Consider the following 26,786-nt stretch of genomic DNA (forward strand, 5'->3'; position numbering starts at 1 on the left):
TGTTTCTAGTTTCAGTCTAAATGCATCAAACTTAACTACTCCTCAAGACAACAATTCTATATTCTAACCACTCTGGGTAAAAGGAGTTTCTCCTGAATTTTCCACTGAATTTATTAATGGCTATTGTGAATACCACTTACTTAAAATGGAAGAGACATTGTTTAGGATCAAGGGACTGTGGAACCAGATTTAAAAACAAACTGCCAGAACTCGAGAGCTGTATCTGCAATATTGCCATAGTCAAAACGGGAGAGGATGCTAGACATTTCAGTTCTGCAGCTGTGTTCAGAACAGTTTTGCCCAGTGACAGACACTTGATTTGCCTTTCAACCAAGACCTATTGCGCATGTTCTGGAGTGCTCAGCATACTAGCAACTTCTTGAAAAAAAAGTTGTTGGGTCCAGTTTGGTAGATATATTCGAGAAGGAGCTGGACATGGTCCTGTGGCTAAAGGAATCAAGGAGGTATGGAAGTAAGTGCGAGTGGAATATTGAAACTGCATGATCATATCGAATAGTGGTACAGTATAGGCTCGAAGGTCTAAAAATTGCCTATTCCTGTACCTATTTTCGGTGTTTCTATGTTTGATAGTTTACTGTGCAATTGTCTTATGCTTCAACAGAATACAACAAAAACATCCAGGCTAGGAAAAGGCAAGCAGCTAAATCTCTCACCCCCTTTTGCAAGGGGAAAAATTAAAATAACTTCCAAGTAGCTAGCTACACTCTGTAAATTCCCTTGAGGGGCGGGAGAGGGAGTATCTTCCAAAAGGGATGAACGACAGATTTAAATCTGTCGACAATCTTGGGTCATCAGAGTCCCAAAAGGTGACTAAATGAGAAAGTTATTTACATCTGTAACCCAGACTGCTACCAGAACCACGCCACACTAACTTTGTTGATACGGTGGTACCCACAATATTTGCCTGCTCGGTGTCTGTAGGTCTTTGGGAATTTTAAGAAAGCAGAGTTTAAGTCGGAGTTATGGATTAGTATTCAACTCTTTTTGTTGTTTAAAAGCCAGTCGGTTCACAACATCTATTTACTTATTTTACAAAAATCTGGAGTGTGTATACTGCTAAATGGAATTGGACAGTTCAGTAAAATTGAACAGTTCGGTGGTTAAATCAAATGTTCACATTTGTGACAGCACAAGGAATAGTAGGGTTTGATTTCCGCATGCTACCCCAGGAAGCTGTAACATTCTGACAGATGGCCTTTAGTTTTGCTCCTCCGTTAACTGAAACATCTGCTCTGTGTCAACCCTATCAAAGTCCTTCCTAATTTTAAAAAATCTACTTTGATCATCTTTCAAATTCACTGACTGCTAATTTCTTTGCATCACAGCTCTTTCTTAGCTCAGAATGAAGCTTTCAGCTTGAAATCTGTCAGCGGTGTATGGTCACTTTCACCAAAGAGTGAATTTCTTGAAAAAAAAATTAACCAACCAAGGTAGGTTTGGCCAAGTTAACTGCAGTGTGAAAGCGGGCTCTTCAAACAACCGCAAATGCAATGCTGGAGAGATTCAATTTTAAACAGTATTGATAAACGACTTCAACTTTGAGGAATGATTAGAAGAACTGGGTCATCTCTGACAAGTTGAGAGAACTGGATTAAATCTGAAACAGTTTCTTTCCCATGATGCACACATTGCTGGTAAGGCCAGCATTCCTTGGTTATCCCAATCACCCTCCAAAAAGGAGGTGGTGAGCTAACACCTGGGGCGAGACAAGTTAGATCATTTCAGAGAAACTACATCGTTCGAGCCAGTCATACAGGACAGTTTAGGCCCTGCAGCCTGTCAGATCTGCACTGACTTATCCCCACTAATCCCACTTTCTGACACTTGGCCCACAGCCTTGAATTATTACAGACATTTCAATTGCTCATCCATGTTCTTTTGAAAGATTTGAGGTTTCCTACCTCTACTAACCTCCAGGCTGTGTATTCCAGATTTCCACCAACCTCTGGTTGGGAAAAAAAAATTTCTTCAAAACTCTTAAAACTTGCTACCATTCTCTTCAAAATTATGCTCCCTTGTTACTGACTCTTCAGCCAAGGGGAACAGCTGTTTCAGTCCATGTTTCTTCAGCCTGCTCTCCCCAAAAGGAAAACATCCCAAACGTATCCAGCCTTTCTTCACAGCCAAAAAATGCTACAAGCCAGACAGTATCCTGTTGAATTTCCTCTGCAGCTCCTCCAGTGCAATCACATCCATCCTGTAGAGTGGTGTTCAGAACTTCTCTCAGTACTCCTGCTGTGAGTTAGCCAAAGTTTTGTACAGCTCCATCATAAGCTCCCTGCTCTCAGAATCAATGGCATGATTGTTAAAGGCAAGTTTCCTGTTTGCCATCTTAAGCATATTAACTTTGTCCACAGATCCTTTAAGGTGCCAGGACAAACCATCACTCCAGGTCCTTCCCAATTTTGTTTTTTAAAAAAAAAATCCCCCTGGACTCCCACCAAGAGGAAATATCCTTTCCACGTCCACCAAGGATCTTATACCGGTTCTGTTATCTTGTGCCAATCTCCTGCCTTTCTTCCATACCTCCGTACATCATTTGGATAGACATGATCATCCAAGAGCATGGAGTATACTTGAACTGAAACTGCCTCCATCACACTTCCAGGCTGTGCATTCCATCCCTAACTACGCATCGTATAAAGAATGTTTTTCCTCACAAACCACTTTAAATCTATACCCCTTCATTCTTCTCTCTTTTAGGAGTGGAGCAGAACCGCTTCTCCCTGTCTAACCTACCTAGCCCACTCATGATTTTCAAAAGAGATTTTCAAAATCTCATCTCAGCTTTCTACTCTGAGAAACTCTTTCAATCTCTTCTTCTAACTGAAGTTACTCATTCCTGGAATCGTTTCAGTAAATCACTTTGAATTCTTGCCAACGCATTCACATCATTCCTATAACACAGCACCCACAACTGTATGCTATTTGTCACTGTATGGTGCCTAATCCAGGGACACAACCACTGTGCTCCAATACTCCATTTCAAAAAGGGAAAAGACTCAGTATTTGAAGTACAAAGCAATTTTCGATTTGAGAAATCTCTTTTCACATTGAGAAAAACGCGTAACAATAGATGGGGGTGGGAGAACAAATACATTAAGAGTCAAAATGCAAATAATGCCAATATAGCAAATTATATACAGAATTACAAAAAAAAATACTTAAACAAAAAACTGTAAAGTGCAAGTAAACAAGCAAAAAAATGGTAAAGATTGAAACACTTATGAGAAGCCTCAAATGCTAAAATTGGATTTCAGGCAGCATGCTTGGTATGCTGACTGTATTAGCTGTTATTAGGGTGAAATACTTTGGGCTGAAAATTGCCTTCATTTCACAGAGTAGAAGCTGGAATGCTGTACATGCAAGTAACACACTGAGCCACACAGTTCAACATCATCTCAATGCATCCAATTTGCCTAGTGTCAGTGGGACAGTTTCTTTCGAGGCCAGAGCTTTCACAAGGAAGAACACAAGTACTTCACTCACCACAGCCTTCCTTGCTTTTGCACCTAGCACTTCCTTCCTAACAGGATAGCGAATGTATGAGTGCATCTATATTGGGGAGACAGGCCGCTTACTTGCGGAACGCTTCAGAGAACACCTCTGGGCCGCCCGGACCAACCAACCCAACCACCCCGTGGCTCAACACTTTAACTCTCCCTCCCACTCCACCGAGGACATGCAGGTCCTTGGACTCCTCCACCGGCAGAACATAACAACACGACGGCTGGAGGAGGAGCGCCTCATCTTCCGCCTGGGAACCCTCCAACCACAAGGTATGAATTCAGATTTCTCCAGTTTCCTCATTTCCCCTCCCCCCACCTTGTCTCAGTCGGTTCCCTCAACTCAGCACCGCCCTCCTAACCTGCAATCTCCTTACTGACCTCTCCGCCCCCACCCCACTCCGGCCTATCACCCTCACCTTGACCTCCTTCCACCTATCCCACCTCCATCGCCCCTCCCCCAAGTCCCTCCTCCCTACCTTTTATCTTAGCCTGCTTGGCTACTCTCTCTCATTCCTGATGAAGGGCTTATGCTCGAAACGTCGAATTCCCTATTCCTGAGATGCTGCCTGACCTGCTGTGCTTTAGCCAGCAACACATTTTCAGCCATCATATGGATGACAGTAGAACAGGGAAGCAGCTCAATATTAACTTATCCAGGTCTAGTCAACAACACCCACATCCCACAAACTAATTAAATATTTATATCATCTGCTGTAACCCATACTTAGCACAATGGAAATTCTGTCTTCACACCTTATGACATTTTAAATGAATCCAGAATGGAGAAAGTGCTCAATCCAACCCTACATCACAAGTTTCTCTCATATAGGCACATTCATAGGAGAGTCTCCAGAAAAAACATGACTGTTTAAGAGAGACATTTTTTGATTTGCACTCATCAGGACATATTCACAAGAATATCAAATCTCAAGGTAACAATATACACACCTTGAAAAAAAAATGTTTGATTGGTTGGCAAGTTGACTATGCTTGGTAGAGATGCTGTCATGAATACGCTAGGGAATGGCACTCTCCCCAGCATTTGTATGGTTGAAAAAGGTACAACATATGGACATGTTTGCTGGGCCTGTCTTTTGTGAACAGAAAGCATTTCCAAGCTTCTTCATCAACTAAAAAACTTTTTTTTCTAAGAAGTGGGGTGGGGACAGAAAAAGGAGAACAGCTATTCCCTCGTGCATTTTCCATGACAATGACTTGCCGACCAACCAGCATTCTCTCCTTATGCAATACAAATTGTTGGTCCTGGAGAGATTTTACATTCTTGTAAGTTTTTTTTAAAACTTCCCATGAGCGTAAAACATTAGTTCAATATTGTGCCTTTTCTCCCCCAGCAAGACACTAGCTCTATACTACAAAGCAGCTGTATAACTAGGAATCAGATCATTTCCTTCCTATAACATATGCATGAAAATTGATGTAGAACTGCACAGAATGCTGCATTTGAAACAAGTTTGAAATACACGATTTAATATAAAACCTTACTAGTTGCACCATAATGCAACAAGGCAGAGATACTTCTGGATGTTGCAGACTAGTTGCTCATTAGACAGATCATGTAACTGCAAGAATTCCTCTCCCCAGTGAGGCCTCAAAAAGATATACTTTTACTTTGAGGTATAACATCCCCATCAATTCAGGCATGACAGCCACAGTCCCTCACTGTTCACCAATGATCGAGACAAACAAAATTCCCAAACATTCCAACAAATGGTTTTACCAAATTCTCTAACCATGTTGTTTTTTTGTATAGCTATTGCAGCTTAGCCAATATGGCCAAAGCTCACACCTGGCAACTCGATACACCACTGGATCATGGACCATGCACAGCATTACACTGCAGCTACTGGGGGCCAAACAATTCCACAACTCAAACAGCTGAAAAGCATAAGGAAGGACTGATTTGCCTTCCTTCTTTCCCTTCCGAAAACTTTGTACTACAAAGTGGTGATGGTGCACGGTGCAGTTTAATAGTTAGAAGTGTGTTGTGATACGAAGGAAATGTGTGTTTGGCTTGGACAGCATAAGCCCTGACTTAATATTTTAAAATAAAGGAGGACCAGAAAATCTCTCAAACTGCTGTAATTCAAGGGGCAAACTACCACCTTTTGAACAACGATTAAAAAAACTTGCCTAAGTACAGGGGAACCTCGTTTATCAGAATATTGAATTATCCGAAGGGGATTTCAAGGTCCCGATAGAAATGTTACAAAGAACTGTTTCAACCCTGATCAAGTCTCTTGTTTACAGGTACAATGATCAAAAACAAACTCTGCTCGCTGACATCCAGGCACCATCTCTAAATGACTGACCTCCTGCCTTTTTTCTCTCGCTCTGTCCCCCCTCCCCCCAGAGTTCTACAGAGAGGGTGTACCCTGAACCTCCCTTCCCCAAAATCTCCCCAACACTGTCCTGCACAGGGCAAAGGTGAAACCTATCAAAAAGTTGCATGTGCACGTGTGTGTTATTTGGAGACTTACCCCACAAAGACAGCAGCAGTCTTAACGCTGGTCTAGTCCGGCTGCTCAGCGGGGAGTTGGACAGGGTTAGAGAGAGAAAAAAAAACGGGGCCTTTCGCTCAGTGTGCTGCTACCTACTCTCCTGAATGGGGAGCAGACTTCACAGAAAACTCAGAGCCCCACAGGATAAATCAATTAACCAAATAAATCAATTATCCAAATGAAATAGTGCCCGTCCATCTCGTTCGGATTAATCGAGGCTCCTCTGTAGTTACATGAGCATTCCATGAAACTAGCTATAAATTGAAATCACATCAACACGGAGCTTTTAGCACAGAAGTTAATACTGGTCTGCAATACCACATAGACAGAAAAAAAAAAATCCAAACACGAGGGGTCCTGAGATCACAGTTGGATTCCAGGAGTCGCAACAGCAAAGGGGATAGTCCTCAGAAGTCCTTGCCTCCTTTGATAAACAAACACACCCCAAACCTTTATCCAAAACTGTCTGAGCACTCACCACCTCCTTGCATCATTTTGTAAAACTTGCTCTCAATGTGGAGTTGGGGATGTTTGGTTTTGACACATTCCAGCTTTATTGCAACCTCTTCCCCAGTAGCGATGTTTGCACCTGAAAGAGAATGAGAAATACTTCATTCACCAGTGAGAACTGCGAAAGGAAAAAGTATTGCTTCTGGCTTTAGGTCCTTTATCTGTTGAAGCATTTCTCACAAATAAGCTATGGTCAGAAATGTTAGGTAGCAGTCACGCAATGTGACAGAAATTTAAAGTAATTCAAAGTGTTTATAATAAGACCATCAAGCTTGCTAACACAAGCAACACATGGATTTAAGCTTGCCCCCAGGTTTCATCTACGGTCTGTGCTGTATTAGTCAGGTTGGTGATGTTACGTTTTGACCCATGGTCTCGGAAGTGGGAGAGGAAAGAGATAACGAGAATCACTGTGTGCCTATACAGGGACTTAAGTGCACATACATGGTTACCAGGAGGAATGCTCAGCTGAAATGCCAATTGCCTAGCTGATCTGCAGACGTTATGGCACAAGAGGCCACATGACCCACAAAATGGACACGAGTGACCCAGGAGTTTCACTTAACTCTGGAACCTTACCAAAACCAAATCTTGAATGATTTTCATGCACAGGCTGACACTTTCTCTCTCTCTCTCCCTGCTCCCCCACTCTTTTTCCCCCCCCCACCTAATGTGGCACCAAAAGCAACCACTTTTTCCACTTCTGCCACAATGAAAAAAAAAGCCATTATGAACACTACAAGGAAATCTCCAAACCTGAAAATAGTTTCTGGAGGTCGCCTTCCAATTTATCTTACTGACCAAACATTCTAACATGCAGAACAGGGTCCTCTGTCCAAAAACAGAAGTGTTTTTGGACAAAAATATAATCTAACAAAAGTTAGAAATCCAGTCCAGCATGTCAATAATAGGGGTAGCACTTTATCCAATCGTTATCGCCTGCAAGAGTTTTAAGAACCACTGTCAAGGCAGTTCCTAATCCTGGTCTTAGCATGCAAACCACAGGAAACTGTGTGGTAACAACACAGATAGCAGCAATTAGTATCTCGTTGCTGTGGTGTCCTGTCAGGAACAATAGGATTTCTCATTTACTCAGACTGGTATTAAGTAGAGGATGTGTGTTATCACCACAACAAGATGCAAATTTGGCAAGTCTCTGCAAGCAAGACAGTTACCTTTATTTTTAATTCAAGAGTAATACAAACAGATTTTGTTTTAAAAACCTTGCCAAGGACTGCTTGTGCGCACAGGCATACATGCCAAATTTGGCACTAATGCAAAACAGAGAACAAAAGGTAGTTGCAGATTTGTCACAAATGAACCAAAAGTAAACGTGGCGTCATAAAATGATGGTTTATGACTTGTGCATTCTCCAGTGTACCAAGTATTACCACTGTCACCAGCCTTACTTAGCTACCAGGATGTGCTCTGGCTGTTTTTAAGATATGACAGGGCTCCTTTTTATGCAGCCATCAGGTTTTCTGAAAACATTGAAGTGGAATAGTTGAAAATTCTTCCAGGTTTCACCATGCAGACTATTCTTTAGGAGTCATCAAACACCAAGTCCTGATCACTTGTGCTCATTCACCCCAATCTCGCAACATTACTTTTAAACAATCACACAGGGGAGGAAATTTTAAACAGGGAGAAATGAGATTCTGGTCTAAATAAGATAGGCATAACAAAAATGAAAAATCACTACCATCAAGATGCCAAATTATTTTTGAAGTACTGTCACTTGTTTTGTAGACCTATGCAGCTACACGAACACGTCAACTCAACTCTTATCTGAATAGCACCATATTATCTCTTACATCAATCCAATCAAGCAAATTGAGGCTTAGTTTAACTTAAAGGCAGCAACTGTTAGATGGTAAGTAACGGATGGGGTACTGTAGAGAATTAGCAAAAGGAGTCATATCCTAGAAGGAACTTGAACTTAAACACACAAGTTGTGAAGAGTGTGAATGTTGACAGGGCCTTGCAGAGACAGAAAAGCCATCAAAATGACCTGCACTAACTGTAAATATATGAGTGTTGACAATGCTGTGAAAGAATAAAGAAAGATTCAAATACGAATGGTGTCCTTCACTCGAGTGAGGAATTTTATTCTTCATAGCTACCTTCCTAATCACTGAAATATCATTTATTCAAGATCACAGTTTAGCTCGGTATTCATCAGCAAAATTTATATAATTTAAGCATGTGACTAGAGGTTGACTGGTTTCCCCATTTAGAGCCCAGCACAACTTCACTAAGTGCTCCAAAAATACATGCATTGTATTAAAACCGTCACAGAGTTAGTCATTTTTTAAAATCTCCGTGACAATATAAATAGCAATTCAGACTAGCAGCGTGACTCGCTGAGACTTGAAATGCAATTTAAAATCAGTAGTACTTGAAGGAGCTAAAGCAGGGAGCGTGAGCCTGTGACAGGTGGCCAGTGGCAATTGCGTACGTCACATTTTTACTTATGTAATATTTTGCTATTTTAGAGTCTCAAAGCCAGACAGCTAGGAATTTAAATAAGTTCCGACAACTTCTGCAAACCTGAACACCTCTCACTTCCTTCAACATGCTCCTTAAAACCCACCCTTTTTTATCCCAACTTTGGGCAGCCTTTCCAACAATAAACAGCTCCCTATGGGAAGCAAAGAATGAGACTGCGGAGCCTCTGACGACAATCTTTGCATCCTCGCTCTCCATAGGGTAGTACTGGCTGATTGGAGGCAGGCGAATGTTGTTTAAGAGAGGGCAGAGGGAAATCCCTGGGAAATACAGACCAGCCAGTCTTAAGTCTGCGGTAAGCAAGGAACTGCAAAGAATTCTGAGTGATAGGATTTATGACTATTTGGAAAAACACAGTTTGATTAAAAAGATAGTCAGCATGCCTTTGAGAGGGGCGGGTCAGGCCTCAAGCTTTATGGAATCCTTTGAAGGATGTGACGAGACAAACTGATGAAGATTGAGCAGTGGATGTGGTGGATATGCATTTCAGTAAGGCATTTGATAAAAAAGGTTCTCACCAGTAGGCTCATTCAGAAAGTTAGGAGGTATGGGACACAGGGAAACTTGGCTGTCGGAATACAGAATTGGCTGGCTGAAAGACAGCATGTGGTAGTGAATGGAAAGTATTCCACCTTGAGGTTGGTGACCAGTGGTGTCCCAAAAGGGCCTCTGCTCTTTTTGGTTTATAGAAATGTCTTGGATGAAGAAGTGGAAGGGTGGGTTAGTAAGTTTGCTGATGACACAACAGTCAGTGGTGTTGTAGATAGTGTAAAGGGCTGTTGCAGGCTACAACAAGACATTGACAGGATGCAGATCTGGGCCGAGAAGTGGGAGATGGAGTTCAACCTGGATAAATGCAAAGGCATTCATTTTGGTAGATTGAACTGGAATGCTGAATGCAGAGGTAGAGACAGGACTTTTAGCAGTGTGGAGGAACAGCAGGATCTTGGGGTCCATGAGCATAGATTCCACAAAAGTTGCCACCCAAATATATAGGGTTGCTAAGAAGGTGTACAGTATTTTAGCTTTCACTAACGGGGGATTGAGTTTAAAGAGCCACGAGGTTTTGCTGCAGTTCTATAAAGCTCTGGTTCGACCACACTCTGAATATTGTGTCAGTTCTGGTCACCTTATAGGAAGGATGTAGATGGTTTAGAGAGGGTGCAGAGGAGATTAAACCTGCATGGATTTGAAGGGTTTGTCTTATGAAGAGAGGTTGAGTGAGCTAGGGCTTTTCATGCTGAAGAGAAGGAAGAAAGGGAAGTGACTTGACAGAAGTGTACAAGGTGATAAGAGGCTGAGTGTAAGTAGAGATGCTTCCCCAGGGCAAAGGTTGCTGTCATGGTGGGGGGCATAATTTTACAAGATGATTGGAGGAAGGTATATGGGAGATGTCAGAGGTAGGTTCTTTACATGGTGTAGTGGGTGCGTGGAATGTACTGCCAATGGCAGTCACAGAGTCAGAGACATTAGGGACATTTAAGCGACTACTGGATTATACACACGGACAGCAATAAAAATTCAAGGATGTGTTCGTTAAATTGATCTTTTCTTTAATCTAAAGTGCTCGGCACATCGTCTGCTGAAGGGCCTGTATTGTGCTGCACCATTCTATGTTCTAAAATTCTGTTTGATTAGATTACACTTCCCAAAAGCAGCTTCAGGAATTTTACCATTTCAAAGGAAGGTTAAAATACTAAAAAAAAAACTAACAAATGTTCAAGTTTTAGTTTTTAAATCCCTGTAAGAGTTCTTCTTCACCATAAATGCCTGCTACTTCTCCCATCTATTTGGGATTCTCAGCTCAAAACGTTGTGCGTGCAAATGTGGAGAACTTTTTAAACACAGGAAAATCGAGGGGTAGAAGGACGTGACAAGAAGGGGAAAAAAAAGAGTGGTTACGGTTGATTGGCTTAGAATGATGTTGCATACTCAAGGTATACATGGCCTAATTCTTATGCCCTTAAGGCAATACAAAGCCCATTGCTTGCGGTTGTTGGGAAAAAAAAATGGACAGAATTCCAGGATCCTCCAAACAAAAGACAAATGTTCCTGGGATTCTGCATACGACTGCATCAGTTACCATAAACAGATGACTTGCATCAGAGAGAACAGTAACCCACTCGTACAACATAGTCAAAATTCTCTTTCATAATTTGTTCAAGTTCCCACATGATAAAAATCTCAATATTACTCGGTCACCTGCAGTTGTGGCGATGACTCAGCAGCAGTTACCAGAACAACTAACATTTCACATGGGGATTGGATAAGCTCAAATCTTTAACAGATGACAAGTTTTATCTATCTTTGCCCGACAAGTGCACATTTATGAATTGACATGATGAATTGGACCAAGTGGAAACACCAGCCATTTCTCTCAGTTTTGGCCTGGCAACAGCATATCCTTCTGACAACACTATCCAACTAAAGAAAGGTCAATCACTTTGGCCTTTATGGCACCACTGAGCAAAGCTCAAATATTGGTTTCAAGATAGATGACAGCCTCTATTAAGTGAAAACTGATTCAGCAGAGAACAAAACAAATATCAAAAATCATGATGGCAAGTGGGACTAGGATTAGGTTGGGATATCATGGACAAGTTGGACCGAAGGGTCTGTTTCCGTGCTGCACATCTGACAAATATACTATCCATCCACCTCTGACAGACAAAGTCAAACAATAAATCTGTTGATGCCTTGAACACCATTTTCCCCTCAATGACCGCATGCTTTTCATCTTCAAAATGCTACGAAACGTGTGCTACATTTATTAAACAAGCAAAGCAAAGCATAAAATGCACATTTATGAGACGTTTATGGCAATCACTGAGGAAGAACTCAAAGCAATGATTGAGCCTTTGCAAACATGCTTGCAGATTATGATCCAAAAAAAAAAGGCTTGGAAGGCGGATTTTAAATGGCACATGGAAAATCAAAGATATGGGGAAGAAAAACAGAAACGGTAGCATTTCATTAAAAAAAAGAAGATTTTAGTTCAAATTGGGATCATGTTTAAGGGTGGGGTTGGGGGTGGAGAATAGAAGGATTCGATAGACATACAAATGAGGCCCAACGGGAGAATCTCAAACCCCAGCGGGATCACAAAATACAGTGGCAGATGTTTGAAAATTCCATGCAAAGAAATGGGATATGGGAAATGAAACTCTAGCTTTATAGTCACAGAAGGAAAGAAAACAAAAAAAAAAACAACTTAGGTCTACTTTTAGTACATTATCTCCAAAAACTGCATTAAATGAACCCATGAACTCCAAACTGCAAACACAACAATATTCAAAACTGAACAACAATTTGTGCTTATAATTTTTACTTTTAAAGAAGTTTAATAGAGATTTGCAGCAAGCATTTTAACAACTCCAAAAAAAAAGTCTGCTTCCATCATTGGAATATGTTTTATGAAAGCATTCAAATTGACCATGACCGGTGTTGCAGTGGGAAGTGGTGGGGGATCGCTAGACCATGTTCTCCTCCTTACTCCTCTAGCCACTAATTGATGACCATTGCATTTCACTTGGAAGCTGGCAACATGTAATCTCGGAAAAGCCAATTTGATGGAACAATGCAGTGATGCACAACAGTACGTCAAATACTTGAAGCGTCATTGCACTTCAAAAAAAATTCACCGCTGGAAACTCTTAAAGATTGTGTATTACAATAGGAAAACCATAAGAATGAAAAGCTGCAGTTTAAAGGATCTAAACTTGGCAAAATGCAGGGGAAAGATGGGGGATGGAGGAGGCAAAAAGCAGAAAGTTTTTTCACCTGTTGCCCAGGTTATTCGTATATTTGAGAGCAGCTTCAGCAGAGGTCAATAACCACTGATAATATACTGCTTTCTAAAATCAGAAAATTGTGCACAGTAATGTAACATATAAACCATTCATTAGCCTCCCCCCCACTCCCCATTTAAAAAAAACATACAAGGAAGTGCTGTGTAACATCGAATACAGGGTTGCTCAGTAACAAACAAAAGACCTGCACCCTCAGTTAATAACATTTAAAATCCTTACTAATTGCAGATGGAAATTAGAGACTGGTGGCAAAGTTTGGTTTCCAAGTCGTTTTTTTTTCCAAATTCCTGTTGTTGAACAGCAACTTGTAGGACAAGCTCCAACATGCCTGGTTAACAGTACCACAGCTGAATCTTTAGAATGGATCAAGGCCATTTTCACATAGGCTCTAAAATACTGCATCAGGAGAGAACGCACAGGGCTCCTGTTGAGCATCTCAGCCTTAAAAATTGAAGTCCAGAGCATGTCAGCAGGCTCAGGAAGACATAAAAGATCACATGTTGTTTGAATAGCAAGGAATCCCCCTTAGAAAGCTTTTACCACCTCACCTTACCACAAAAAGATACACAGAAAAGGATACCACACTGCATTCTATTGAGACAACAGCTATCGAAAGGGATCAAAAGCTTCCACATCCAAACTAAGAGATATGCTACAGAAAGTGACTTGGCCTTCCGAATTATTGAATATTAATTCATTCTATCCTCTCAAAATAAAAATTACAAAAAAATTGCTAAAAATACTAAAAAGTAAAAAAGCATCCAACTGTTCCCTACAATTATGGCAAACAGTGCATTCATTTTTATTGTATACTTTGACATTCTCCTCCCACAGAACATCATTCAATCCTCCAAAACAATGAGTTGGAAAAATGCCAAGCAGCTGTATCAATTTAGTTTGAAACTCATTTAAAAAAGGAAGGATTTTTAAAAGTTGATTTATGGGATGTTAGCAGTGACTGCTCATCCATCCCTAGTTACCCTCAAGATGGGGTGTCAGCTGGCCTTCGAGCCAAAAACCATGATTATGAATGCTTGCTGGTGTGACCAACTGCAATTTCAGAAATTAGAATACATTTCCTTACATAATGCCCAGAGGATGGTCCACTTTCAAAGCAAGAGTCAATACCAGATCCAGGTTTATCATGGTCTCGAAACAGGTAGGCTTTGCATGGATTCTAAATAGTTCCATCATATTTTGCCCACCTAAGTAATGATTAGATTGATTTCAGGATCCTTTCGCAGTTCAAAACAGTAGATCATGTTCCATACCTTAAGTGAATCGGCAGGAGGAATCTACCAGTCACTGATTAGTTTTAATTTTGAAGCTCAGTGGATGAGATGGAGAAACTACAAAAAAAATGTTGGGAACGCAAAACTTCCTTCTATAAAAGTAGTTGAAATGAGCAATAGGAATGCATTTAAGGATATTATTCAATATGTATTCTAATTTAAAAAGGGGAAGTTGGATAAACAAGAAAGCAAGCAATACAAGCTCAGCTGTGCCTACTGAACTACACTGGCGTGCTGTAAACAGTGATCGGTGGCCATCTCTCATGTAGGGGTCAACATTTCCTCAAGGGCACATTCTGCAACAGATCTTCAAGGGGCCAAACAGGTCAACTTTGACCCTCCGATCTGTGGGCTCGAGGCAGGATGTTCCACAAGTAGCAGGATTTCCTTCTTTTCTTGATCCCACCATGTAAAAGCATTTGAACTTGAAGCATTATGTGGTTGTCGCCATTTGGAACAGCTGGTAGCAAGCTCCTCCCAGTCGGACATTCGTGTCAATGCTGTCACCTTTCAGGTGAAGCTTCAAAACATCCTCTGCATTTTCTTTGTCCTTCTCTGGAACACTAACCACTAGACAGAGTCAGAGTCAATTTAAAAAAAAAGTGAATCTAGTTCAACATAGTTGATTTTGCAAGAGATTTTCCCTCCCAGAGGTGTGTGGATTGGATATTAAAAAGGAGGACACTGGTGTTAGCTCAAAAATAAAAAAAAAAGTCCTTCCATCAAACCTAGAGAACATTAGAGGTACTGCTGTGGAATCACTCTCGCCCTCATGTCACTGACTCGGTCAGGTGCATGTAGCCTATACAGCTAGCCAAAGTAACTCAATTGCGCTTGGAGATTAGACTATATTGACCAGAGAAAGTTAAAAATCACAATACCAGGATGAGAGATCTTTAAATTTGCCTTCTCAGGTCTACGATGTGGAAGAGCTGGGGGTGGACAATGTCAATGTTTAGGATGGAGAATTCAATTCAAAATGTTGCCATTTGACTGCAGGCAATTTCATTCCTTCAACTGAACTGTACAGATTCAGCAACTTGCTTTGCGAAAATAAAGAGAAGAGGGATATTCTCTCTCTCAGTAAGTATTAGCATTTTGAACGTTCTTTAAAAAACAAACTAAACCCAGTTGAGTCTCTTGATTGGCTCTATAGTAAATCTAGACAACCTCATGCCACTACCAACATCAATTCCAGCTGTGTGAAGCATTATAATGTAAAAGAGATGTGACAAATAGTTGGACGCCATCCTGTTGCAGTTGAAATCTGTTGCTTAAGCTAAAATGGAATTTCCACCTTTGGCCAAAGTCTTCTCAGTAAGTAGTCTGAAGCACACCAGGATATTTATGACACAAAGCAGCTATACACATTCAGGTTGCTATCAACATTGCCTCCTCAGACAGAGATTACTTGGATTATTCAGCATCAACACCATGAGAAAGTGATTTGCCTTTAGAGTGCTCTAAACCAACTTACATAAAAATAAAACACACCGCTGCTCAGGTGAATTGTTTTCAACATAATGTAAAGATATGGTTGCATCTTGAGTGCTATTAATTTTAACAGAAAGATGACAACTTATGATTTCTGTGGCTTATCAAAACTATGCTGAATTACATCATTGTAACCAAAGTTTTGAAAAAAAACATTGAAGAGCTTCAGGCTTTAATCAAAAATTCAATTGAGTGTCTATGCTTCTAAGAGCCTCGCTGCATTTTGCAAGTAAAAACCAGTTCCAAATTTACCTGATCACTTGGGATTGTAAGCTTTGCATGTTCATAATGCAGAACTGCCCCTCATTCAGCCTCTCATCCTTTCCAATCACTATCTCAGTAGCGTAGTTTCAAGCTTCAGGTCTTCCCGTGATCTCACTTGCTGTCTCGTTCAGGGGATGCCAGTTTCCCCTTCTGGCAATTGCAGGGAAAAAAGAATGGGCGCAATCTTGTTTCACTTGCCGAAATTCTAAAGATATGTGTTTCCAATTTAGCTTTCCACTTAAGCAAGCAGCAGCATTAAGCAGCCAATATGCCAAACAATACCTCCTCCTCAGTGGAGTATGACAGTCAAAACCGTTCAGTTCCATTCAAATGAATGCACAGTTAAAAACACTTGCTGGGTTTCAATTCAACTTCTGAACCAAGCATAGGGTGGTCAACACAACAAACTTCTGGGACGTTGTTGAGCCAAACCACAGATTCCTGGAGATCCATACCGAGCAACAGCACGGTGTGGTGACTGGTTGACCAGCATCAGGGGGTTGCCTGAACATCTTGATTTAAGAGGCTAGATTAGCCTAACTGTATCCCCATCTGGGATTCACCTATCACCATCACTGACAACACCCATCCACTTTTTTTAAAAAAAGGAAGTTTTGCACTTTTTGCATGGCAGGCAAGGGAACACTATTTTGAATTCTGAAATTGACTACTAAAAATCAAACGCACAGCAAGAATTTGGTTGGTCAAATGCTGTGCTCTGGTCCTTCCCTTTCCTGCCTTCACATTCTATTTCACTGTATTTAGATGAAGGACTCACAAACGAACGGTGCAAGCCTACTAAGTCTTATTCATGGCCATGGTAATTTTGCACTTCACGTGATCTGCAACACTGGGTTCAGCACATTGACACCTTCCAATTAAAGCACCATAATTCATTTGCATCGGAGGCCCATAATCAGAAACACCAGTTTAGAAACTCCTTGCTTCTCCACAAACAGTTTAGCATTCAAGTTTCAGCTTTGATGCACAATTGCTAGCTGCGAAACAGATTTGCTCTCTATTCCCATCTTGGATTTTACTCATTGATGAACTGGGAGCAAATATTTAACACTTTAGTCAATTTTAATTGCACTACGACTATAGAAACAAAACTGCAGAGGAATCTCGATTATCCGAAGGATACAGGCAGGGAGTACATCATTTGGTTAATCAAATTCCAGATAATCGAATGCTGGATGTCAGTTAGCTGAGCATTGGGACCTTCCGATCTTGCCGAATAATTGAAGTTCCTCTGTACTACACTGTCTTGAGTAGTGTCAAAAAAAAAATTGATAATACTTGTAAATAACATACAAAATCATTTACGCAAAGTAATATTGCTTGTAAAAGTTGTTGTTTTACAATTCTTACAGCTAAAATATAGACATGGCATTGAACAACTATCATGGTGGTGTGCATCCACTACCAAAGGGTCTCTCCATCTACTGGTTTTCTTAAGAATGAAGAGGTTAAGCAGAGAAAACTCCAAGTCAAATTGTTTTCCTGAATAAGAATTTGCAATTACATGCAATGGCACATAGCAAACTTTTTGAAGCAAAGGGAACTGTAAAGTAATCACACTTAGCAAAAACAGGAAGAACAGGCTCTTCAGAGCCTCACAATCACCTGTCAGCCAATACAACTCGTTTACTGGCCTGAGAGTTCTGATCTGTTAAAAAAACACATGTCTCTGCAATTGCCCATAACAGTAGCCACATTATGAAACGTGCATGAAAATTGCTTAGGATGTCATCAGATAGCATAAATGCAGTGTTCTGCACGGCCATCCCATTCAAAAACACACTGCAGGTTCTGTACGGAAAGAAAATGAGTATTATGTAAAGAACATTCCTTCAACCTAGAAACCCAAAATGAGGGCTTAAAACCACAAGTTCATGGATTGCAGTGAAAACAACAGAACTCAAACTTTCACCAGTCTTTACAAGCAAAAGCAAAACTGGCAGAGCAGGACTGGGCAGACTACTCCACTCCAACCCTGCTAGGAAAAAGAGAGAGAAAAAAAATAAAGGTACAGAATGCACATTCCTCAAAACCACAGCACAGAAAAGCTTACCTTTCCCACAAGCCCCTGAAACCCTGCTGGCAAACAAATGGAAATCATAGGCCGGGGTGGGGGCTAATTGGAGAAAGGAGTCGTAGACGTAGAAATGTGCCAAAAGGGAAAAAAAAAAGACAGGTTCACTCAAGTGAATCAAAATCCACTCCCAAGCGTCATTCTCCCCATTTGCAATCTGCACTTTGTTGCAAAACATTTCACAGCACAAGAAACAGCCATTCAACCCATCAATACTCTACTGGTTCTTTCAAATTAACTCTAACACAATTTTTCCATGCTTTCCTTATTTAGGTATTCATCCAATTCACTTCTGATGACTACTTTTCAACCTGTATTCAGAACCTCAAAATACATTACAATGACTATTCTTAGCATTATGTGGGGCAAAGTCGGAAATTTCTGGTAAAACTCAGTCTGACATTGTTTTCTTTACACAGAGTTAATATTGACGGCATCAGAACTAAAATTGAGGCCAAGCAACATCATTTCCTGTTGTTTCTGTTGTTAATTTGGAGGAAGCAGACGTGCTGCAAGTTCTTTTAAGATGGCACACAGCTTTCACAACAGAGGATGGGATTTTGTACTATACTTCAATTAACCATGTAACTCGGAATACAAAGTACCAAGGTTAAAACGTTTTGCCACTTAACCTCACCAAGCAATTTTAATGAGATGAAAACATGCACAAATTTAGCACAGTAATACACAGCACATGACCAGAGTGCTAAGCCTACCTATTCCTGTCTATACATCCCATTACTTGCCTTGTCCAAACTAACCCACGGCTGTCATCACATTGAAATAGAAAATGGCAAACACCTCGCCCTGTTCAAACCCTCTGTCTTCCCCCATTCTCTAACAAGCAGGTGGCCATCACCCCACCCTACCCAATGGCTCTGAGCTTGCTCTCTTCTGAATTCACCAGTCTCTATCGACTCCGGAACCTTGTCAGCATCTCCTTGAGGGGTGCAGGAAGTTAGTTCCATATTTTCCTTTTCATTTGTATCATATCTACATCAGGCCTGAAAAGGCTCCAAAAACAAAAGTGCTTGCTGTGCACTTTTAAATTCTCAACTGCCTTATCTTCGACACTATGATTCTCTTTTGCAGCTCAATTATTTCCACCTTTTGATGATGTTCTTGTCACCAGCAACAATGAATAGGAAAGGCTTAGAGGGATATGGGCCAAACATTGGCAAGTGGCACTAGTTTATTTTAGTTTAGGAAGATTGGTCAACATGGACAAGTTGGACTAAAAGGATCTGTTTTTGAGCTGTATGACCATGTTGGTCATCTCTCACTTCAATTGCTCTCCTCAGCTCAACTAAGATATGCTCTCCCCCTCGAACAGCCCCCAATTATCTATCCCTCAAGTCCATAGGGTACAGACTTCATAACCTGGCACACAACTGAGACATGCATCACCAGATGTGGCTGGATTACATTAAACTCTGTCTCGCTACCTTCTGCCAAAAGTAACCACCCACTATACACATTATCTTAAAGCATTTAAGACCCAAACTATTCTTTACAAATCAACCAGTCTTTCACACACCACTCATTGCGACACTAAAATAATCTTTACATTTCTGTCATAAAATGAATCAGATCATTGGGATGCAGAGTCCCACCAACCAAATCCAACTCCATCAAGTCAAAACACATTCCCATCAAATCATCTGAAACATAAGCCACCTCCTACTCCTTGAAATCCATGCGTATCATACTAATCACCTAATCTTGTTTCTTGGCCCTAAAACGGATAACTTCAGGAACTACAGTGCATTTCACCCTAGCCCTCACTGAAGGATGGGTCAGAACAGCCAGCTCCTGCTGTCACCTACAGAACTACACACTTTTGCAGTCTGGACCACAGCAAGAACATCTGTTCAACATGTGGATGAGCTACAATTTCCTCAAGCTTAATAGTGGGATTTCATGATCTTTGACCCTGCAACAAAAAAAAACTTCTCTCCAGAAGATTAGCAATCTCTGCATTCACTCAACCAAGCTGAGGCTGCACATTTGTGAGGAAACAATATCAATGACCATCCATTAAAATCACACTTGCACAGTCCAGCTGCTGTAGAATAGTACAGGCCACTTTCAACTCCGGATTCAGATATTGCAATGCTTTTCCAGTTGAACTATCAGCTTCCATGGTTCACAAATCTCAGCTCACTGCAAACATTTTGCTTTGCAGTTTTTGCATTAACACTGGACAACTTACCACCACTGACCTGGAGTGGTTTCCTGTTCTTCTACAGTCTGCTTCAGGTGGAATGCAGCAGTCTCCAGCCCTGAAAGTCCGGAGTTCATACAGTCCTTGGATGTTTTACCCAAACCCCATAAAATTCACCCTCTTATCCCATTGTTGGTAGCCTTGACTTAAGCTGGTGATTCCTGAAGAAGGGTTCATGCCGGAAACATTGATTCTCCTGCTCCTTGGATGCTGCCTGACCTGCTGCGCTTTTCCAGCAACACATTTTCAGCTTAAGCTGGTGATGCCCCATTACCTTCTTAAACATCTCAGGATTGCTCTTTTAAAAAAAAAACATCTCAGTGAACAGGTCTTTTTCGGTCACCATATATTATTAACAACACCTTTAGCAATAACTGTTATTGTTATGCATCTTAAGAGCTTTGTGACCTACCCCTGCACCTTATATATAAAAATAGTCATTTCATTTAAGTACCTTTGTGACCTCATTAACCAATTTATTTTAAATCAGAAGAATGCTGTCAAATAGAACAGCACAGACAGCAAACCAAAATACATTACACTCACCAATACTCCCAGTGAAACTTCAAGGCCAGGTTTTCGCAACAGCAACAAAATCTCAGGGTCCTCAACTACAATGACGTACAAACTCTCCTCATTTCTGTACAGAGGGTGCAGCTCTCAAGTTATTCAAAATTTTCTCGCTGTCACTATAATACAGTCTTGATTTAGTGTTCTAATCACCTGTCCATTTTCCTTGCTTCAGACTGTTCCAAAGTAAAATTAGCAATGGAGGACCTTCCAACAGGTAGGCTCGAATTAATTATCTATTTGAAGCAGCAGCTAGGAATATCAGGTATGAATAGCCATCATTTTGGATGACGCTGATTTTGGTAAAACCCTTGCTTTGTTCAATTTTTGTCCCTTCATCAATGTCAACTACTGAAACAGATTATTTGATCACTGTTTCCCCCCCTCCCAGCCCAAACCTAATTACAGATCAGTTCCAAAGCAAGGTTCGACCTCAAAAACCAACAAACTCACTTATCGCTAGGATTTTTATAATCCCAGAGGGAAACATTTGCACATGTACGACAAGTGCAACAAAAGACAAATGGAGGTTTTAGTTCTAACTCAGGTATGTGGAGAAGGCCAGACGGTCATAGGACATTCACACTGCATCAAAAAACATCAAGTAACCAGAGTCGTAGAAGTATTACAGCAGACACATCGTCAACCATGGGCAGATTTCTCTCCCAGGCCAGAAAGTGGGTTCAAGCCTCATAACAAATGGACACACTCCATGACCCGAGGTTCCACCACTGCACCGACGCAGAGCTACACTGTCAAAAGGTGCTGTTTTTTGCATGAAACAATAAACTTAGATGCGACTTACCATGTCAAATGGATGTTAAGGCAAAATCCCCTGGTGCTCTACCAACTATCTGGACCTATATCTTTCTCCAATTCAAGATCATGAAATTTTTTTTAAAAGTTTAATGTTTTTCATTATTGCATTGTTGTATGCAGGATTTTTGTTGGTAAAATTACTGCTGCAATCACACCACAAAGCACTGACCATATCAGGAAGCACTTTGGAAAGCCTTGAAGTTTTGGAAAAAAAAAGTTACATAGATGCAAATCTGCCTTTCGTAATCTAGGAACCTTTTCTAAACTGCAAGCTGGCATCAATCACATTAAACAGGTTTCAGTACTACACTTACAGTTGATGCCAGTATGAATTTTTCTCAACTCATTTACTAGAGCACCGTCCATAAGTATTGACACTTCAATATTTCCAAGTGTTCAATTTTTACATTGATGCTGTTTCATGAAGGCGGTCAAAAAAAAAGGTACACAGCCACTCTGGGGCAGCTGCAAGCAGAACAGTGCTGTCTGAACGACCCATCTTCCCAGCAGAATATTTAACAGAAGCAAGCACCACACAGAGTGAGAGCACGAGAGATAATTTTGAAGTCTTTTGTCAGTGGGGGAGGGGATGGAGAGACATGTCAAACCTTTTGGGAAGGCAAGTTTCAAATTAGTCAGGTGAACGTGTTGTCTTGATTAACTTCCACCCGCAACCAGACAAAAGCACACACCTCAAGCTCCCAAAACAAGCCCCAAACCTTCCCCACTGGTTAGAACAGATAGAGCACCAGCTCATTCTGCTTTGTAAATTCCGACCATCATTTAAAAAGGGGGTAAATGTCATATCAAAATCAAATTTCAGCATTTTACATATTAGAAATAATGCTTAAGAGCAATTGGAACATGTCAGACTGGAATAGGACCAACAGCTTGTATTTCAACAGCAGAACACATAAACAGAAACCTCAAGGGAGGCAAGAAACAACAGGATGTACACGTACTCTACTCTAGTCATCATGTTAATCAGACTAACTCAAACTCTGCAGTTTGACACCATTACTGGGAAGGAAAGTCAAGAGAAATTACTTCGCTCTTGCTAGGAAGTACTCCTAACAAAAACATATCCTCCAACTTTTAACTCCAGACTGACTTCAGTCACCAGGAGCAGTCTCTAGGGAAACATCCCCTTGTTTGTTAAACCATTTTGCTAATGTCAATTATTGGAATATCTTGGTCGAAATGGCTCCACTTCATAGGAATGGGAATTACCACAAGCGCTCTTCCCTCAGCCAGTCCCAAGAAATCAAACATCCTTGCTTGCACTGCAGAGAAAAGATTTCTGAAGCCACCTTCTCTCAAAGAGAACTGCACAAGTATAGCTAGAGATGCTTTACAACTTGACATTTTACAAGTGGTGGAGTGGAAATGGGGAATCCTGCTTGGTCATCTTCCTAACAACAATAAAATGGAAAACAGTCTTCTCAGTAACAAAAAACTTTCAACCTCATGTATAGGTATACCTGACTAATTTGTCCTTCCACTTGAGGACAAATTGGCTTTTCACTCTCACTGAAAATGTGTTGCTGGAAAAGCGCAGGTCAGGCAGCATCCAAAGAGCAGGAGAATCAACGTTTCAGGCATGAGCCCTTCTCATTCCTGACGAAGGGCTCATGCCCGAAACGTCGATTCTCCTGCTCTTTGAATGCTGCCTGACCTGCTGCACTTTTCCAGCAACACATTTTCAGCTCTGATCTCCAGCATCTGCAGTCCTCACTTTCTCCTGTTTGCTCTAACTCCAGAGTACCCAAAGACCCTAGCTTGAAATGGCTTGGAGGGTTAGCCCTGACATGGGGCCAGGTCTCTGTGGAGACACCACTCTGACAACAGAAGATAGATTAGTGCCAGATGGTTTAGAGATTCTGAACTTTTTAGTTGCAAAGATGGAATGCCCAGGAAGAGTGGTAAGGAGCAAGTCAACCCCTTACAGCCATCTCATCCACTATTTCCCACGTACTTACACAGTCCAAAAACACTTGAATTCCAACCAATTTTGACACAAGCCAGAGGCAGACTTTTTGACAAATTGAGAGAGGAGAGAGTCTGACAGACAGAAAATTAAGTCCCATTTCTGTTTAATTATCAAAAAAAAGAGACAGATCTTGACAACAGCCATCGACACCAACAGCAACTTTAACAGCTGCTCCCTTTACAGCAGGGCACAAGCCGAGCAGAAGGCACAAGTCACAATAACAGACAAAATACTCCAAAGCCCAATTTTAAAAATCACAGACCTATTTTAAAACTGGAAAACACGAAAATAAATTCACTCAAAACAAAACACCATCAAAAAACTCCAAGTTGCTTTTAAACATTAAAAACACCAGCTTCACCCACTAATTGTTAAATTGAAACAAGGTGCACCCCCTCCAAAAAAATGACATTACAAACAAAGTGTAATATTTTCAAAAGAAAATAGAAACACAGTAACTTACCCAGATAAATGTCACCAAAGGAGCCACTGCCAATCTTCCTGCCCAGCCTGTATTTGTTCCCAACTCGCAGCTCCATTTTTATTTTACTCTGTAGACAAAAAAGAGGAAGAATGTTAGTGTTTGGACCTTCTTTTGATTGTTGGGAACCAGCCCCTTGTGACTGCAAACCGCAGCCATTGCTTACAATGTAAAGATGGGAGAGGGGAAAGAGAGAGAGAGCGGGGACAAGGACTTCTTTCCCCGCCGATTTAAGGGACAAAACGACGCCGATCTCCACCAATATCCCCTCCTCACTGTCAGGGAGGAAGCGGGGCCTCTGATCCGCCGGTTGTCGCGGCCAACGACGCCTGAATGAGGGAGGATGGCAGGGGATTGTCGCGCCGACTTACCTACCCGCTCTCCGCAGCCGCCCCGCTCTCAGAGACTCGCCATTATTTACAAGGGCCAGCCTGCCCCGCTGACGTCACCGGGGAGCCGGGACCCGGATGGACATCCACCTTGCAGGAAGGGAGTTTGAGAAAGTGGGGGAGGGGGGAGAGGGGGTGGAAGTTAAAGCGATAATTACCATTGTACAACCATAATCCGCAATTAGCCTGCAGGCTCCAACTCTCTGAACCCAGTGGCAAAAGCCACTAATAGCAATCTGGGTAGTAAAGGCAGAATACTGCAGATGCTGGAAATCTGAAATAGGAACAGATATTGCTGTAAATGCTCAGCAGAGAAAGAGAGAGATAAAGATAAAACAAAGAACTGCAGTTAGCACTGCTGTCACACAGCGCCTGGGGCCCAGATTCAATTCCAGTCTTGGGTGACTGGCTGTGTGGAGTTTGCATGTTCTCCACGTGTCTGCGTGGGTTTCTACCGGGTGCTCCTACGGTCCAAAGATGAGGTGGAGGCACCGGAGTTGGACTGGGGTGAACAGTTAAAAATCATACAACACCAGGTTATAGTCCAACAGGTTTATTTGGAAGTACTAGCTTTCGGAGCGATGCTCCTTCATCAGGTAGCTGCAGCCAGTGTCGTGTGACTTTTAACTTAGCCCAAAAATGTGCAGGTTTAGGTGGATTGGCCATGTTTAAAAACAGTCCACATGGGGTAGGGGGTGGGTTCAGGTGGGATGCTCTTTGGAGGTTCAGTGCAGACTCGATGGACCGAATGGCCTCTTTCTGCACTATAAGACTTTTATGGTCATATGAAATGCAAATGCTGAAGATTTGAAACAAAAACAGAAACAATTCACTCAACTTGAAACATCTACTGTGTTTCTGTCTCCACGGATGCTGCCAGACCTGTCGAGTCCAGCAGTTTCTGTTTTTGTCTGAGAGTCAAATAGGTCTGTGATCAGATTTCCAAATAAAAACATACATTGGTGTAAATGCTTAATGGAGAGGGAGAGTAGAAGAGTTTGTTTCATGTCTGGGGTCAGATTTCCAAATGGGAACAGTAAATGCTGCAAGTACTCAGCAGGGAGAGAGAGGAAAAATAATTATTTCAGGTCTGGGATCAGACTTTCAGCATCCATAGTATTTTGTTTCTCTATTTATGAATTCTGATGAAATGTCACAGATTTGAAAGGTTAATTCTTGTTCTCTCTCCACGAATGCTGCCTGACTGAGCATCCCCAGCATTTTCTGCTTTTATTTTCAAATTTCACAACAAAATGTGAAATGCAACAGCTCTTGAAAGATTGAGCGTGGGAAGAAGCAAAGAGGAGAAGGAAACTGAAATAACTCCACAGAGGCTGGTATCCCATCACCAAGTCACCTTTTATTTACAAGTGCATAGTACATGGACTCTGACCAGCGAGCTCAGAGCAAGTCCTTAGAGTGAAGAGAATCCCTGAGACTTTTACTTTATTAAGCAATTACAAAACACAGCTTACAAAAAACAGTTAACTTTTACAGCTGTATACAACAGCAATTTTACAGGGGAGAGGAGCAGCAAAGCCAAGCCCCAAACCCTACCATTCAATCAGTTTACAGGGAAGAGACTCCTGTTTATTTTTTTCTCCTGTTTTTTTTCCCTTTTTTGTTTGTTTTTTTAACTCCCCCCCCATACTACCACCTAACTGCGGTAGTGCTTATCTTTTCCCCAGCACCCATGGTGTGTGTGTGCAGGTGTGAGACACCGTGAGAGACACAAAATGCACGAATCTTTTATTCAATTTCCACCACCTGGAAGATAGGAAAACACCCGGGTGGCCAGTGACAAGCAGTGCCCTTCACATCAAAGGGCAATGCTGGACTCCTGTTTATATCTGTCAGCCAGGATTCCCTGATTGGTTTAGGTGAACAGCCCCACTCAGAGAACTCACTCTCAATGAGATCCTCCTGGTCAATCATGTTCTGATCACTGCAGAAATGCTTCATCTTGATATTTGCACATGTCTCTATGAGATAGGTTTCAATCAGGGCTTTTGCCCGAAACGTCGATTTTCCTGCTCCTCGGATGCTGCCTGACCTGCTGTGCTTTTCCAGCAACACTCTAATCTAAATAAAGGTTTCAATCAAGTTTGAATTCTTTTTTTAAAAAATCTGCAAGTAAATGCTAGCCTGATGGCGATCGATGGTTTGTAAAAAACCCCTCTGGTTCATTAATTCAATCATACGAGCTTGATGCATGTTCCTGATTGCACAGTATCCTTGCAGCAGTATTACAATAACAACTTCCCTGAAGTGCAGAAATACACTGTAACTGGA

The 26,786-nt window shown here is 41.4% G+C and overlaps 1 protein-coding gene across 2 annotated transcripts in view; it reads right to left on the reverse strand.

Moving 5' to 3' along the window:
• Positions 1 to 24,563, reverse strand: part of LOC132831483 (casein kinase I) — a 50,996-nt gene extending 26,433 nt beyond the window's left edge. Inside the window, exons 1-3 of one of the 2 annotated variants that reach the window (XM_060849647.1) lie at positions 24,481 to 24,563; positions 24,088 to 24,175; positions 6,528 to 6,638 (exon numbers count right to left, since the gene is read on the reverse strand). In XM_060849647.1, coding sequence (XP_060705630.1) covers positions 6,528 to 6,638; positions 24,088 to 24,163 — 187 coding nt within the window. In that variant the 5' untranslated portion in view covers positions 24,164 to 24,175; positions 24,481 to 24,563. Of the gene's footprint in view, positions 1 to 6,527; positions 6,639 to 24,087; positions 24,176 to 24,476 lie in introns of both variants that reach the window. The other variant, XM_060849646.1, reaches the window with a different exon arrangement.
• Positions 24,564 to 26,786: the final 2,223 nt, after the last annotated feature.

Source organism: Hemiscyllium ocellatum, chromosome 33 (assembly GCF_020745735.1).
Source record: "Hemiscyllium ocellatum isolate sHemOce1 chromosome 33, sHemOce1.pat.X.cur, whole genome shotgun sequence".
NCBI classification, from domain to species: Eukaryota; Metazoa; Chordata; class Chondrichthyes; order Orectolobiformes; family Hemiscylliidae; genus Hemiscyllium; species Hemiscyllium ocellatum.